We start from the raw sequence: 16,378 nt of genomic DNA on the forward strand, positions 1-16,378 counted from the left end.
ATAGAGACCAGTACAACATAACGCATGATTTGCTTACTTTCTCATTTTTGAAGACTGCTGCTGTATTTCGAGGCCAACTCAAGCTCCTCTCTCCCTTGACACACTGATTTATTCTGCACGGACATTTATGAAGCACCGGGTCCTGCCTACCGCCAGCCTGCACCCTGCATGCCACCGAGCATCCTCATTCCCCCCCCCTACAGTTGCAGGGACAGATCAGAAGTAGGACAGCAAGGGTCCCGGTTGCCTCTCCCACATCCTCAGAAAGTTCCAAGCTGCAAACCATCCCTGATGCAGACCAGATGCTTCAAGACAACCAAAATAACCTTTTCTCAGTGGTGAAGTATTTGACAGAGCGAAACCCCTAGCTCTAATCAAGGGCACTAAGAAAAGTGACTGAATGCAGATAAAAATGAAACAAATGGTCTGGATGCTGTTGGAAAACGTGCTTTTTTCTAAGAGCCTAGGCTCTCATTAGTTGAAAGAGAAATGTCACTTTAAAAAAAGGCAGGGGCAATAAACTGGCACCTGCGGAGCACCAGCATTTGTTTGTTCATTCATCAGCAACTGCAACATGGCATTGCAGGCCAGCAGGCGGTGACAGACCCTCTTGCTTTGTCACACAGCTCTGGAGCTGGGGGTCTGGGTACCACCAGTGACCTGGGCTCAGCATCACTGAGGCTCTGCCCTTCCTGCCCTACCACTTCTATAAATTAACATAAAAAATGCAGCATATAGGTGTAACTGTCTGCAAAGTACTGACCATGAAACCAAATCCCCAAACTCTCTGTGGAGACCGCTGCTCTCCCTGCTCGCCCTCTGCAAAGCACGGCACCTCGCTGCCCACAGCTGCCCCGCAGGCACCACAGCTTCCTGCATCTCAAGTATGGGCAAGGGGATTCTTTCCCCCTCCATAACCAACTGAGCCACCCAGGATCTGCATTTTAAGAGCAAAAATTGGTGAAGTTTTCTGCCGATGGAAGAAAATTTGGGGTGATTAAGGAATGCTCCTCTTGCATTCCTTTGCATCTTGTAAAACTCTTTCACACTGTATTAAAAATAATCAACATTTTCTCTCTGCTTTATCACAGGTAGCCAGAACCTCTAACCACTCACAAAAGAAAAATCTCTTGAAAAGCTCATAAAAACTCCAAACGATGACAGCACAATAAAATGCCTGTTTACAGTGCAGTTGGTATCCTCAAAAATATATCAGTGCAGCACACCGATTTACTAAACTTAATCCAACAGTTAGTTCCCGAGCACAGTCACCACCTTAAATAAAAGAGACATTTATTGAGCTGCTGGTTATTATATACACACTGGGTTATATCAGCTCTCCTTTAGTTTATCCTCAGAGAGTGCCAGGCAAAACTGGGACTATAATCCTTGGAAAGACAGGCTGAACACACCACGGCCAGCACAGGCGACCCCTTTGCTCTCGGGGTATTTCCACCAGCCCACCTTTGGAAACACAGCATGAATTTTTGTGATATTTTCATCATGTTGCATTGAGAGAATTTATTATTTAATGTTGGCACCCTGGTCCAGGATCTTCAGCCTGCATCCTGCATCACAGCCCTCTCGTAAACAGAGCTCTTCATCTCACGCATGCATTTGATAAACAGTAAATACAGCAGTTGCGCCTGAGTTAACAAGGCATCAATTTTGCTGTCAGGCTTGTTCAAACTGATCAGCCTCAAGACAGACTGTTAAATACCAGCTGTTTGTGATGCACTTGGACTGCTCTGTAGCATCAACTGTATTACTGGGATAGCTCCTGTAACTATTTCAGGTTTGTGTAATAGGGGTCCTTTGTTCGTAGAAAAATATATTAAAAAAATAGGAAGGAAAAGAAAGGTTTCAACATGTGATGCTCGTTTACAAAATCACAACGTAGTCCCCTTGCTGTGGAGTGCTCAATAAAGTGCTTTAAAAACCAAAGAAACAGAAGCTGCCCAGATAAGCTCCCGTCCACCACTCAGCCTTTGAACCCATGAACGTTTTCCCAGTCTGGCCTGTTCAAGAATATTTCCCCAGCTGCTTTGTTAACAGCCAACAACACCCACAGGCACGTTAAAGCCTCATCAGCATTCAGCCAGGACTGCTTTGTGCACACCCAGCACAGAGGGAGCAATCCTACAGTGCCACACGCCGAAAGCAAGAGTGGTGGCCACCTGGGCAGCCACCAGGTACCACTCGCTGGTGTTGATGCAGCATCTCTTCTCCTAGTCATGATGCCGAGCGACCACTGGAGGGGCTCAGGTCATCCTCCCCGCCAAACACCTCTGCAGGGAACCTGAGGGCACTGGAAAAGGCAACACTGCTCTTCAGTGCCCAGTGCCACAGGGACAAGAACAAGAGAGGTGGGTAAATGTGGTGATAAACTGGTTATAAAGGTGGAAAAGATTAATGTATGCATAATTCCAGTGCCTGGACTTTGGAGCGGTACCATGCTGGTCCCTGCAGGCTGAGTTACCCAGGGGAGAGCTATCTGCATCTGTTTGACTGAATGCACTTGCCCTGCTGTGCTGGGGTGCTGGTGCCCTCGTCCTCCCTGGACGAGAAATCACAGTGTCCCTTGGCTCTGTCACCTTCGCAGGGGCAGGTTAATGGCATCAATAACGCTCCCTGGCTCCCAGCAAGGCGATACTTCAGCTGTTTTTTCATAGAAACAAACTTCCCTCCACTTCTTGGCCCTCTCTTTTCCATCAAAAGAAGTCACTTATGCATGTTTTAAACCTCTCATTATTCCTCTTAGCTCAATTTTCAAAGCGAACCATTAAACCAAATAAACATTCCTTCTTTTGGGGTGGAGGGGAGGGCGTCTCAGGTTTTTTTGCACAAACTGCCAAGAGTATGAGTCAGTCAGAAATGGCCTTTTTTGATGAATGAACATTTAACATTTTGCCTATTTCTACTTAATATGGAAGCCTGGCTGGATCTGATTTCCATTTGTAATCTCTCTAATATTGAACTGCAAAACAGACAGGGAAAAAACCTAATTATTCAGAGCTCAGCTGAATGATTTGCTAATTGCCAGAAGCAAATGGCAAGACATTGAGAACACGAGCTAAAATTAAATCAGCTTCCTCTTCCTTAGATTTTGCAGGTATCTTGGTTATCACCAAAGTTGTATGCAGGAGAGAAAGAAATCAGAGCACAACCATGCAGGTTTGGATATTGTTCCACAAAACTAGCAGGGAACTAGTAAAAAGGATAGTAAAACCAGAAATCCCTGTACTCTGTTGCCTGTATTTTCCCCGATATCTTTATTTCTCATGCATTCTCTTCTCCTGCCATTGCAAAAATGATCTGAAAACCCCTCTCCCCAGATTCATTCCCAAGGCAGACAGCCTGCGCTGCCTACCGAGCAGCAGCTGGACACATATGCTGCTTGACGGTGGTGTCCTACGCACACTTGTTCAGAAAAAACACACAGACAGATTTGTAAAACTGGAGCTTAAACAAAAAACTACATCCTTTTTGAATGCCTACGTGGCTCAAACACAAGTAGCTGGTTAGAGTTAAATATCTTAGTCACTTTTATGGTTTTAATGCAAGATGTTGGTATCTATCCATTCCCAAGAAAAGAAAACGTCTGACACACAACAACCCTGTCCAATCCAAAAAATAAGCTGCCGAGCCCCAGTCCCAGCTAGAAAACCCACCAATGTGGTACTTCTCCGCTCCGTTTGCACAGATGAACCCTCCCTGATCCTTGACCTCCACAGTAAACACCAGCCTGCTGCTCCCAGCTTCAATCTGCCTTGCTGCCAGATTAAACAGGCTCCCTCCAGGGACCCCGCAGGGAGGCTGCCTGGGAAAACACCTGGGAAATATGATTAGAAATAGAAAAATATTCTCAAATGTTTGTGTTCAACGAGGTTCTGTGCGGTTTCTTCAGCTTTTCTGATTTTTCCCAGCTACTGATTTGTTTTAAAAGCCCCTTTTCTTTGGTGAGCCTGAGATGTTTTGCAGCTCTATCAGCACGCAGCTACTGAGCACCAGCTTTGGCAGCAAGCATTTCTTCACTTAAATGAGAAGTGAAGCCAGTGCAGTTTAAGTGACATGTCGGCACATAGAAGAATAAGCTAGGACTCAAAAACCATCTTTCACGCAAACAAAAGGAACAAAATCCACCAAATGCCCACGGTCTCAAGAGCCAGAAATTAGAGCCAGACATGTAATTTTTGCGCAATCATTTTGTCCCTTTCATAAGAGACAAGAACTGTCTCTTGAATCAGTTAATCAAAATCTCAGCTGATTATACCATCCGTAGTTTGTTTCGCAGGGAGCTAATTGAGAACATTCAATATTCAAAAATTAAGTTGGTTTCAATGGGCACATCCATCTCCACAGTGTGGGCTTGGGCTCCCAGACGAATCCGGCACTCCACTGAATCAGGTTTGCAATGCAAATAGCCAAGATTATGGAGGGAGAGACAAAACAGGAAAAAAAATACTCAATCATAACCATCATCGTTCCTTGCACCCAAGAAGTGGAAGTACTTTCTGTTCAAATTTGAGAGGACGGGACTGCAGAAACCTGGAGAAAAGCATGGGCAGCAGAGCACTGCTGCTGCAGTCTCCCTGCCCATGGTGGGCTCTACCAGGTGGAGTCTCCTCACCCCAAAGGACACCAGACCTGATATAGGTTGTGGGAAGACAAAGCATCTTGGAGGGTGCGCCCAGGGGCACTGCCGCATCCAAAGTGGTAACAACAGACCTTTTCCACTGGAGGAAAATAAGTACTGGAGTAGGGCAGCAGGCTGCTGCCTGATCGAGGGTGCTGGTGGAGTCCAGGTCTGGAGCAGGGCTGTGTGCTGGAAAAAGGTGCAGAGAACCTCATGTTCACTTGTGATGATGTGAAGCTCCATTTCTGCCCAGGTTATCAGCTGAAACACGAGGTGCAACATTAGCTTGCATGCATCAAGCTTCCTTGCAAGCTATTCCTTGTTTAACATTCAGCAACAGGTTCTAAGCTCCTTTGCCTTTTTTTAACCCCACCAAAATGCCACATTGCTGTTATAGAACACCAAACCAGGAGTTTTCAGAGTTCAAGGTACCATCTGCTGCTACCGAGACATCCTCCTGTGGCTGCTTTTGTGAGGTACAGCCTCAGCCCGAACCCCCAACCACACCAGCAGCACCCTGCAGCATCTCCTCCCGCTCTTTGGATGCTGGTCACCATTGCAGAGCATTGAGCTCCATAGCCACAGGACCTGAGTGTTAGCACATAAACTGATTTTATTCTCTGGGTATCGATACAATCAAAGTAACGGAGAAACAAAATTCACCTATGCAGGCTATCAGCCCAATTCCCAGAACTTCTGGCCCAGCAAATGCCCTGGTGATGTCTGAAGAGGGTAGAAATCAGACATGAGCTGGGGGGATGTTTTTCCAGATGACTTAGAAGAGGAGGAAGGGGGCTGGGGAGGCAGGCCAGGAAAGGCACATGCTGCTGTGCTCCCTCCTTCTCCTTAGAGGCCTCGGCACTGGCACCGATGCTCTGCCTGCCTGCCTCCCACTCGACAGCGTAACCAGCAAGTCACAACTGCAGGAGACAGCTCACTCCTGCTCGTATCCCTCATTAGCACTAACAGGATCTTCACAGCTTCTCCTGCACTAGTAACAGCCGGTGAAATACAGACTTGTCCCTCCTCGTTTGCTCCGCTTCCATCAACCTGGAGGAAGAGGCACTCGCAGCCGGTCCCTGAGGAGCAGCTGCCCCATGGTGCCAGCCCAAGGCTGGACCCATCTCAGCCAGCATCGCTTTGCCAGGCTGCAGGCTGTGCCCAGTGACAGCTCAGCTTGCAGCCGTTAAACACCCAGCACAGGGCAGGTATGCTCCATCTCCCTGCAAAAGCAGGGGCAGCCCAAAACTCCCACCCTGTCCATGCCAGCATTGCAGGGCTCTTGGAAAGCTGGAGCTGAACCCACCACGGGGAGCAGCATGGCTGTGCCAGCACAGCGCTCACCAGGCTGACCGCTGCGCTTCACAGCAGGACTAATTAGCACAAGGCAGAGAAGCTCATCAGCATTGTTACCTGCTTCGGGCGCCACCGTGCCTCCCCTAGCTCTGGGGTCATACACAGCACTTGGGTTGGTAGCTGCCCTGACCATACCCTACTACATCCCTGCATCCCAAAGTGCCCCCAGATAACTCTGACCTACAGTACATCTCCCTGTGGCAGCTGAGCAGCTGAGGGGTCAGGGAAGGTGGCTCCATGTTCCCAAGAAGGACATTGTTCAGCATCCAAAGGTACCAGACCAATTTTCCCATCCATCCGCCACCACGACAGGCAGGAGGTGGCTCGCTGCTGAAGGCGGCACGAGCCTGATCGTCCTCAGTTCTCCATTTGTCACAGTCCTCTGGCAGAAATGACATTCTGGGAAAGCTGTGAAGGGCTTCTGAGAAGAGATACCGCTTCTCTTAATTGTCCTACATGCACATTCCAACCTTTTCTAGTGTTTGCCACTGGAGACAAGAGCTCACTTGTGGGGGGATGTGTCTGTGCAGATAAAGTAATTAAAAGAATAGCTATAAGCCTAACGAAGAGATAACAAACGACAGAGCAGCAGAATGCTAATGCCATGTTCTTGGCTCCTTGTGAATGGACCTATACAGCTCATCAGAGAAGTCCTGCTCCAGCGAGCAGATCTCTCCCCAAAGGGCTGTCCTCTGCAGCTACAAAACATGTACAAGAGAGAAAAAGACTTCTTAAAATCCTCTGCCATTATTAAATCTGTTTGGCCAGCAGCCACATCTGACCTCCTCCTTGCTTTCACAAGGACCGAGAGGTGTTCTTTCCTGCCGAGGGGATGCAGAGTGGGTGTGAGCACTGGCCCAGGGAGCTGGGAGAAGATGGGAACTGTGGGTCAGGCAAAGCAAGTTTCATCCAGTATCACAGTCATGTTTTTAAAACTTGTTTGACTTTCCATTTGCAATGACTTTTTAAAATCAATATATCTCATTAGAAAAAGTAAGAAAATATAACAGGGTTTCCCAGGTGAACATCAATCTGATGCTTTCTAAAGCCCTGTTCTGCCACTAAACCATACATATATATATACACACATATATATAAATTTGTGTGTCTATATAGCACACATATAATTTTTGCAGTTCCAGTAGCATTGACATTAATAGTAACATATCATTACCTCCCCATTAAACTTCAGGCAGCTCCCCATAAAGCACTGCTGAAACCTCCTGAAATAGCAGCTAAACCCAATAGTGACAAACCACATAGCAACATCTTGCTGTTGCCTCCTGCTTCAGTTGGGAGGAGGGAAGGAGGGCAGCCAGAGTGAGCAATGGAGAACAAGATGCCACTTGATCATAATTTTTAAGCAACAGCAGGTTTATGAATATAATTTTGCCAAAAAACAAGTGAAATACGTGGCAGATTTTGCACGTTCCTGCTGCCAGATGAAATAACCAGTGACGATGGGACTCAAACCATGGATGGCAGGTTCTTTTGTGGAGATACCCAGTAATAAAACCCCGTGGAGAGTGTTTGGAGCCCATGCCCACCACACCACATCCCTAACCTCCTAGAAATACTTCCTAAGCAGTCCAGAAGAAAGAATGAGACTCATTAATGCCCCCAGGCTATACTGGGGTATCTCAGTTCAGCACCCTCCTCACCACAAATGAGGTGTTTCACTGAGGGACTGTGATGCCCGAGAGAGAAGCACGCGCTCCTCCAGCCTTGGCACATCACCACTGACTCCCCGCAGCAGCCCAGCTACTCCTGCATCTGCAACCAACTTCATCTTCCCAGTCCCCTGCTCCACTTTTCTCCTTTCCACTGTCTTCCCACTAAAGCAACTCGAGAATCTACTTCAGTAAGGCAGTTCCCTGCTCCTAAAAATACTCCAGGAAATTGAATCAACATTTTGTAATTGGGCTGGTAACAGCAGCTACTAATAATCAGCAGGAACATAATTTTCTTTGTTTTCTGCTCTAGCTGTAATGTAATTTCAACAGCAAACTTTGTTTTGCACACTACACAAACATGATGGGCCATATGAAAAAAACACAGAGGTAAAATGGAATATCAAAAAACAGCCTTAAAAATAAACTCCTATCAAAGAGCAAATAATTTTGGAAAGCTAAAGTTAATATTGTTAATAAAAATAAAAGCATTTTGGAAAGCTAAATTGAATATTGTTCCTATGTTCCCCTGTAAAAGGGAAAATGAAAGCTCCACTCCACTCCTCTTACTTGGTGGAAGCAGCACCACTCAAAACTGCAACCCTGGTGCTTGGGCAGGCAGGGGCTGGAGGCAGCATCCCCCCTGCCCAACCTCCCCGAAAGCCGCCGATGCACTGGGTGACGAACAAAGGGCAGGGCAAGGTGGAGAGCGCATGCACCACCTGAAGGACTGCACTAGATGCAAGACTGCAGTCAAGCAAACTGCTCGTTTCACAGCGAAAAGCACTTTTGCAGAAAGAAGCCCAGCTCTGGAATAGGTTTTCTGGAGACTGAGAGAGCTCTTGCAGATAAAAAACCCTAAGGAGTATTTTCTTCCCCCAACTTGGTAAATTTGCTGTAGGTGTCTACGCTTTCCAAATCAATAAGCGAGTGCCAACTTCATGCAAGGATTTAACTTGGAAGGGTGACCAACTCATTGCTTTTCCTTCCAGCCAAGAACAGCAGATGCTACACGGCTCTGTACAAGCATCGGTCCCTAACGGGTATTGATGACTGCATCAAGCCAGCTCGGAAAAAGAAAAATACGTCCAAATTGTGGGAACTCTTGCCACTCTCGGGAGCTGCTCAGCAAGGCCCCTCTTGCCGGCAGCACTGTTGCGTGACATTTAGCGATGGCACATCTTCTCTCTGTTCAGTTTAGAAGACATCCCTTGCTAAGGCTCGGAGCAAGCTGCAGATTCTCCACAACCCCCACGCCAAAAGTGGGCTGCAATCCAATTTCCCATTTCAAGAGGGCCAGAAGAAACCTCCATACCCTGACCCCCACACCCCCTGGTTTACACAACAACCATCTGCGTCCTTTCAAAGGCCAGATGAAAGTTGATAAGCTCAGACAATGCTATGAATTATTTCAGAACAGAGGCAGAGAGCCCCGGAGTCTATGGAGACCCACCTCGGAGCATCACCTGGAGCTCAATAAATACACCCACCGTAAGCCAGCATCTAGTGTCTATTGAAGGGGAACCACTAGAAGGGATGGGTCATTCCCAGCTAATTTTAGTAACAAGATCACTAAAGTTCCTTTGATTCAGTGCAGAGTATATACCAACCTGGTCTTTGTGGCATTTCTGACCTCAGAATAAACTTTGGGAAGCACACACATTGGAAAGACGGGATTTGGAGAAACCTCACGTGTACTTTGCTTGCAGCAGCCACCTCTGGACCGGGTTCATGAGTTTTACACCTGCTGCTTCGGTGCCAGTGCACTCTAGAGCCATCACTGCTTTCCAGGGGATCTTTTGGATGGGTGGCAAAGCATGCACCTCTCACACAGGCAAGACTCCATCCACCTGCTGCCGGAAGGCTTCGTAATTAACCAGACTATTATTTTTTTAAGCACTTGCTGCAAGACTTTTCATTTGAAATGGGATTCTCTTTTTATCTGCTTTTTGGACAGATCTTTTTTCTCTCCAGAGGAATAGGAGTCACACTGGAATATGTTTCAAAGCTGGCTTTCATTTGCATTTCCAAACAGCCTAAACTACTCAGGCTTTTGAAGATGGAGTCCTCTTGGAAAGAGAAAACCCACCAGTGGGATGTGTCCTTTGTGCCAGTGCCCAGCACCATCACTACCTGCTGGCAGGCGGGATCCCACTGGGGTCCCCTGGACCCCGCGGCTTTGTGCCTATGTCAAACACTGCCAGTGCCAGGCACTTGCCGGGCTCACAAACACCTCAGCCTCCACCAAAGGCAAAGGTGGGCAGAGGGGGAACAGAGGGAGAGATGGGAAAGGCAGACAGAGGGGAAGGAAACATCAGCTGTTAACGAGATTGTCACTTTAATTTGATGGCTTGACACAGCCTGCAAAAGCTTGATTCTTAGCAAGAGCAGTCAGGTGCTGTATTTAACTTCAGCTTTGATGTAATGTCAAACCAAAGCACGCCTGGAGCCCTCCTCTGCCATCATTTCCCCCCGCTTCTGTTGCAGCGGTGACACAGAGCGTGCAGCACTGCTGGCGGGTCCGTCCCCTTGCCCCGGCTGTGTGCGGGCAGAAGCACAGCCACATCAGGCTGCTGGGCTCGGAGCAGAGGCAAAGCACATACAGCAGTGGCTGCAGGGCTTGGGCTGGCCCCTGTGCAGCTGAACTTCCCTTTGAAGAGAAGGGGGCTTGTTTCTGTTCTGTGCTAGAGCAATCACTGCTTTCCAGGGGATATTTTGAATGGGAGGTGAAGCAGGCATGGTCCAAGTGAAGGGATACAGAGGCATCACAAAAAGACCATAAATCATTCTCGTTTGTTGCGGTGAAAATAACTGGGTAGAACTACATTTACAGAGCTTCACACAGTTGCCTTTTACAGCACAGCAAACCGTTTAGACAAAGTGGAAAAGCTGAAGGGCCATTTAAATGCCCTCATGGGTAAAATTAAGTATCATTTCAGATGCCATGAAGATCAGGTTGCATTAAAGCAAATGGCCTAGAAAAAAAACCACCAATGCAAAAGAAGTCATAGCGGCCGTCACAACGAGATACAAACCAAGCAAAAATGGAGATTCTGCAAAGTTTTGCAAAGCAAGCTGCACCTCTGGGGCTCCTGCAGAGCTCAGCTCTCCGGAGCAGCACGGCTGCTGCACACTAACGCCGCGATCCAAAGACTCTGTGAAACAGGCGTCAGCATGGGGAACTTACTTGGTGTTGTCCGAGTCAATGGTATGAAAGAGCTTCTCAAGTTCTTCTTCATTGAGCGTCCCATCGGAAAAGAAGGCCTGGAACTCCTCCAGGGACAGCTTCCCATCATCTGCAAACAGCAACACAGCCGCCGTTAGGGAACTGGCAAGGTGAGGGGCAAGACTGAAAATCGAGAGTTATATTCAGATTTCAAGAATCCGACCAACATTATCTCCAAGTGCTTCTGCAGAACTGGCCCTCAACCAGTGAAGATCTCACTGGCCACAGGGTGGGACCGGGCAGCTCTGGAAGCACTGGAGCCAGGTGAAGGCATGTTGCTCCTGGGTATGGATGCACTGGCCATTAGTGACCAGCTGGGCTATTAACCCAAAGCATGACTCAAGCCTAAAGCGGAAAAGCCTGCAAGCTTCATCCTAAAACTTAAAACATTAAGAAATTATGGACCGTTTTGTCTACCCTATGTTCAAATGAGGGAGGATGCTCATTAATGGACATATAACAGATAGGAAAAGACCCAGGGCTGGAATTAACAACAGACCCAGCAATATCTTTTGCCATCTCTATCCAACGTCTTTTCCAACGCAGTGCACGGCCCAGCTCTGGACAGAAACGCAAAACAGCAGCTATCAAGCATAACATGATACATCTTGCTTCAGTTGCCAACTGTTTAAACATACAAGGGCTGTGTCACCTTAATGTTGTGCTTTTACTTCTGAAGGGACCTGATGACGCACAAAATCCATCTGCCTGGCCATACGGGCTACAGCTTGCTGCCTGCCTTCTGGCAAACCCACCAGCCTACGAAGGAGTCACAAGACAGAGGTTTAATTATGTTCTCCTGGGCACCTAGAGTGGAACTTGTTATCATTTCAGCGGTAAGCTCCAAGCTCATCCTTAAACATTTATTTTGATACCAGCTCTGGCCAGAAGTTCACTGGCACTTCAGCAGCCTCACCTCCAACTGCACCAAGAAGCCCTGCAGATAGTCAGTGCCTATTGGGAAGTGCCTCTGGACTCAGCTCGTGGATGGAAAAACAACATGCAGGTTGGAAAATCTGGCCTTACACTTTGCATGTTATTTTATATATTGGCCCCAGTATTATTTTAATAGTGGCATTATTACAGCCTACTCAAATGACCCAGAAAGAAAAGAATTATGAAATCAATACACAAGGGGATATCAGGACTCCTTTGCAACTTTTGCTGGTGATGTGACAAAGGCTCACACTCAGCTGCTAAATCTGGAGCCTTTGTGCGCTGTGGACAGGTACAGCACGTCTTTAAAACCACAGCTGGAAGCGAGAAAGTCTGGAGAAAGCTCCTGTGAAGTTCAGCAATAAAGTAACAGGAGGGAGACAAACGAAACTTTAAAGAAATTAATTTACCTCTAGTTTCACATTTGAGCCACTGACACTGCTCTGGTGTGCAGCAGTGCCTAGGGGGGAATAACTACCCCAGATCACGTATTATTTAGAGTCTTTCCATTTGTACCCACAGAAGATTCATAGACTGGAAAGGCTGCCTACTTTGCAGTAGGAGAATGTACCATTTATTATTTAATCAAATCAATTATGAACCCTGTTGCTTCTCTTTCAGGAAATGATGCTAGAGCAAAAATTAGCCAACTTACCACGTGCACATCAATATTTCTTCCCCAAACTAAATCAGTCTGCTGTTCCTAAAACATACCCGCATTGCCAAATGCTAACCCAGTTTCTCTTCCCTGACACAGACGAATTTAGACCAGTGATAAATGGGGTCTAAGATGCCTATTTAATTGGCAATTACAAAAGGAACACAGCAGGAGAACAAAATCTGCAGCAACACTGGGTGAAAAGGGTATCGTTTCCAGAGCACCACAATGCGCCCAGCTGCTATATTGTTTTCCTGCGTTCCTTCCCCCAAACGTGAGCTCTTTGCAGCAGGCAGGGTGCAGAATACCAATGCACAGCTCAAAGGATGGGTCCCAGACCTGCCCTCTGTTTCTGAAACTAAAGAAAACTAAAGCACCCCTAACTTTTGCTGGAAGCATCCCACCAGTGTCACCTGGAGGCTAACCCGGTGGTGACACTCTTTTGCTGAAGCAGATAAAAAGACTGTGCCCAGAGCAAAAGCCCCATCCACCCCATCCATCTCCACTTCTGCATGTTGCACAACTGGATGAGAAGTTCCCCCCCAGCACTCCTGTTTACGCAGTATCCAAGCCAAGATCAAGGTTTGGTTTCTTCTCATCCTGACTGGCAATGAATATATGTCTGCAAGCAACAAGATCAAAAGGATAATGGCATTTCTATTCCATGAGGGCCGAACAGTTCTTTATACACAGTACACTTTCCCTGTAAACCTTAAATCAGCACTTGTTCACCTCGAAACTGTCCTTCCACATAGAAGGCAGGCAGAATTAAATTCCCGGGAAAGTCACATAAATCAACTCACTAGGAAAGAGAAACTGTAAAATGAAGTGATTTTTTTTTCAGAAGAGTCCTTTAATCTGAATTTACAGTTTTCTCACCTCTGAAAGGCACAAAAGTGTTTCTAAGTTTAAGGAGAAAAGAAGTATCTTTTCCCTCTACTTAGTTTATATCTTAGAACCTGTCTCTTTCATTTTAGCCTTGCTTGATTTCTTTTGAGTAATGCATGCCAGCCACATTTTCACCGTGGGCTCTGACACATCGGTGTTTCAGCCCCCCGCCAAATGCTGCTCTGACCCCGGTGTCGCAGCCTCAGGAGCCGCAGGTGAGACCAGGGAGGCAGGTACTAACCACCGTGACAAGTCAGGTGGCTGAAAACCAACATACCCCCAATTTTTGCTGGCACTTAACAGCCCAACATAATAGAGGATGAGCAAAGGATCTAGAGAACGAGGAGGTGACAGGAAATTTTATTTCATTTTTGCTGTTTGGAACCCCCACAGAACTAGTTGACCCCTGGCAGGAATTTGAATTAAAGTCTGAATTTTACTTGTAAACAATGCTCGAGACTTTCAGCCCCCAACAAACACCACCACAAAGTACCAGGCAGCTTAAAGCTGATCGTTATTTAATACAAGCTGGAATACTTGTCTGCAAACACACAAAGCAAAAGCCTTCCAGAGTAACGAGATAATCCTTGAGCTGCATATCTATAATTGTGAAACAGCCTGAAAGCCACGGCTTGCTGGAGCCCGGCAGGCAAGGAAGCCTTTGGGGAACTCGGGCGATAAGAGGAAGCAGACCGGGCTGGGATTTGGCAGTTAAAATTAAACTGGTAAGAAAATCCTGGCCGAGGAGAATTGACCACAACCGACACCGGGTCAACCTGCCAGTGGGTGCTGCGATAAGGGCTGATGGAGATGCTGTGCTCCAGGAGCAGCCTTATCAGGAAAGTCACAGGAAAGCAAGCTTTTTCTGAAAGCAGAAGTGTCTGCACTTGCCAAATAACGGATAAGGCTTCCAGAAACCTGCTTTTTGCTGAAAGCTCCTGGGCTTGAGAGATATGAGTTCTCCAAATGAACTGGCAGTCATCATACCGGAGTGGCAGCATCAATCGGATGGTTCAACTTCACCCATACCCTTCCCCGTAGCAGCTTGTCTGGGGGGCACTTCAACCCTAGGTAGCTACTTTTAATAGGAAAGATAATAGAAAAATGGAGATTCCTCACCAAATCTCACTAAACAAAATAGAGCTTCCATCACTTTTAAAATCTAGAGAAACCTTGGTGACTTCTTCATCTGGATGGCCACGTTAAAGGCAGGCAACCTACTTCCACCTACTCACCCGCTCTCCCAATTAAACCCAGTACTTGAAGTCAACACCGAAGCTGGCAGCGAGGACCAATGCCACCAACTAGGAATCGCCTACATTGGCGCTGATGGGCTGAGAAAAGAGATAATCAGGTCTCAGCCATCCCACCACCATTTCTTCCTGAAAAAGCTATCTTCATTTTATTCTCATTTTTAAAAATAATTCCATCACAGGCAAAGACCAAAGCAAATTACCAGCCAAACAGAGTTATCAAAGTTAAAACTAACTAAAGAGAGAAGGATATAACAGAGAAGACCAGAAAGCCCCAACTGGGATTGTATTATTGCTCCATTTGCCATCATGAAAATCTGAGGAGTCCAGAGGCGGCTTTTACGCCTCCTGCCTCACACAATCAGACTGTTCTCACTCGCTAACACAGCCAGGGGAAAAAGCAAACTAAGATCATAAATCATCCAAAATATAGGAAATCTGATGGCTGCGTTCTTGGAAATTCACTCAGCAATACAAATAGCTTAAAGCATCTACAAAATAAGGTCACTGTTCTGAGCCTGAGTCTGCTAAATCCATTTCCAATTACCTCAGGTTGAGACTGCTCATATATTTCCTAGCTATATTATGAATATTTTTCATTACTTATTTTTATTACTCTATGAGCTCTAAAACGCTTCAAGCCTCACTCAGTGGGCAAGCGCCAACAGAGCTACGGGTAAGCAAATTGGATTTTATTGTGGCCCTCTGAGTAAAAATGACAACTGGATGTTTTTCTTCTTTCTTTGGGGCGGGTGTGTGCCAATACATGAGCCAGCGAGAACACGGAGTGCCTGCTACCCTGGACCCTTCATCCAGCCCCTGGGAAGTCAGCGGGAGCAGCTTTATTCATTTCAATTAAGCAGGATATGGGCTTGAACTTTCAGTCCTGAGCTGTTAGGAAAAATTACGTCCAGGTCCATAGACCTGCTGGGTGACGGACCTTCACAGTGGCCGAAGTGGGGGTGCAGTCACCGCAGCTCCCAGCCCGCTCCCGAAGGCACCCGCACATGGCAGGCAGATGAGACCCATCCTCCCACTTTGACTCCAGTATCAGCGTTATTTCGGGGGCAATTGGGCTTAGCTGGGCGCAGGCCTGGTGATTCACCCCCAGCTTCGGCTGAAGCTGCTAAGCCACAGGAGCTCTGCGTGAGAAGCACAGCCCGTGTTCTGGTGGCACCTCACAGGGATGCCGCTGGCATGGAGCCCCTGCACATGTCTTTGCTGATGACATGGAGCACACATCGAGAAAAATGAAATTACTACAATTATAGTCATTTTATAGTGAAAGGAATTTACAGAATGACTCCAAAATCACCTTTTTTTTTTTTAAAAAAAGTTAACTAATGCCTAGCCCAGACATTTTCACCAGGGTTGGCACCACTCCAGGCAATCCACACGGATAACCTGAGAGACAGATCAATGTTTCTGTCACAGCTAATAATCTCTCTTTGAAATGCTCCTGTGCGTTTCTTAATGCCAACTGGGATTGCTGATGGGACCGACTGGCTGATGCTGGCACTGAAACGCAAAGGCTGGCACAGAAGATGACAGTTTCCCATACAGACAAAGCCAGGGATTGAACTTCAGGAGCTGGGATTTTGCTTGCTGAACTCGTTGGAAAACACCTGATAAATGCTCTTCTGTGTACTGGGCAAGATCCCCTCCTTTGTCTTCTTGCCAATAACGCAGTTTCGGGGTGGTGTCTCCCATCTCCTGCCGGTGACCCCCCTGCAGCTCCCTCGCTCCGGGGCAGGC

General features: G+C 47.0%; 1 protein-coding gene across 7 annotated transcripts in view; it reads right to left on the minus strand.

Annotated features, from left to right (window-relative positions):
- Positions 1-16,378, minus strand: part of NECAB2 (N-terminal EF-hand calcium binding protein 2) — an 88,044-nt gene that overhangs the window by 31,609 nt on the left and 40,057 nt on the right. For all 7 annotated transcript variants that reach the window (XM_055726274.1, XM_055726277.1, XM_055726273.1 and 4 more), the window contains one exon: positions 10,850-10,958. In XM_055726274.1, coding sequence (XP_055582249.1) covers positions 10,850-10,958 — 109 coding nt within the window. The remainder of the gene's footprint in view (positions 1-10,849; positions 10,959-16,378) is intronic.

Source organism: Falco cherrug, chromosome 14, assembly GCF_023634085.1.
Source record: "Falco cherrug isolate bFalChe1 chromosome 14, bFalChe1.pri, whole genome shotgun sequence".
Lineage (NCBI taxonomy): Eukaryota > Metazoa > Chordata > Aves > Falconiformes > Falconidae > Falco > Falco cherrug.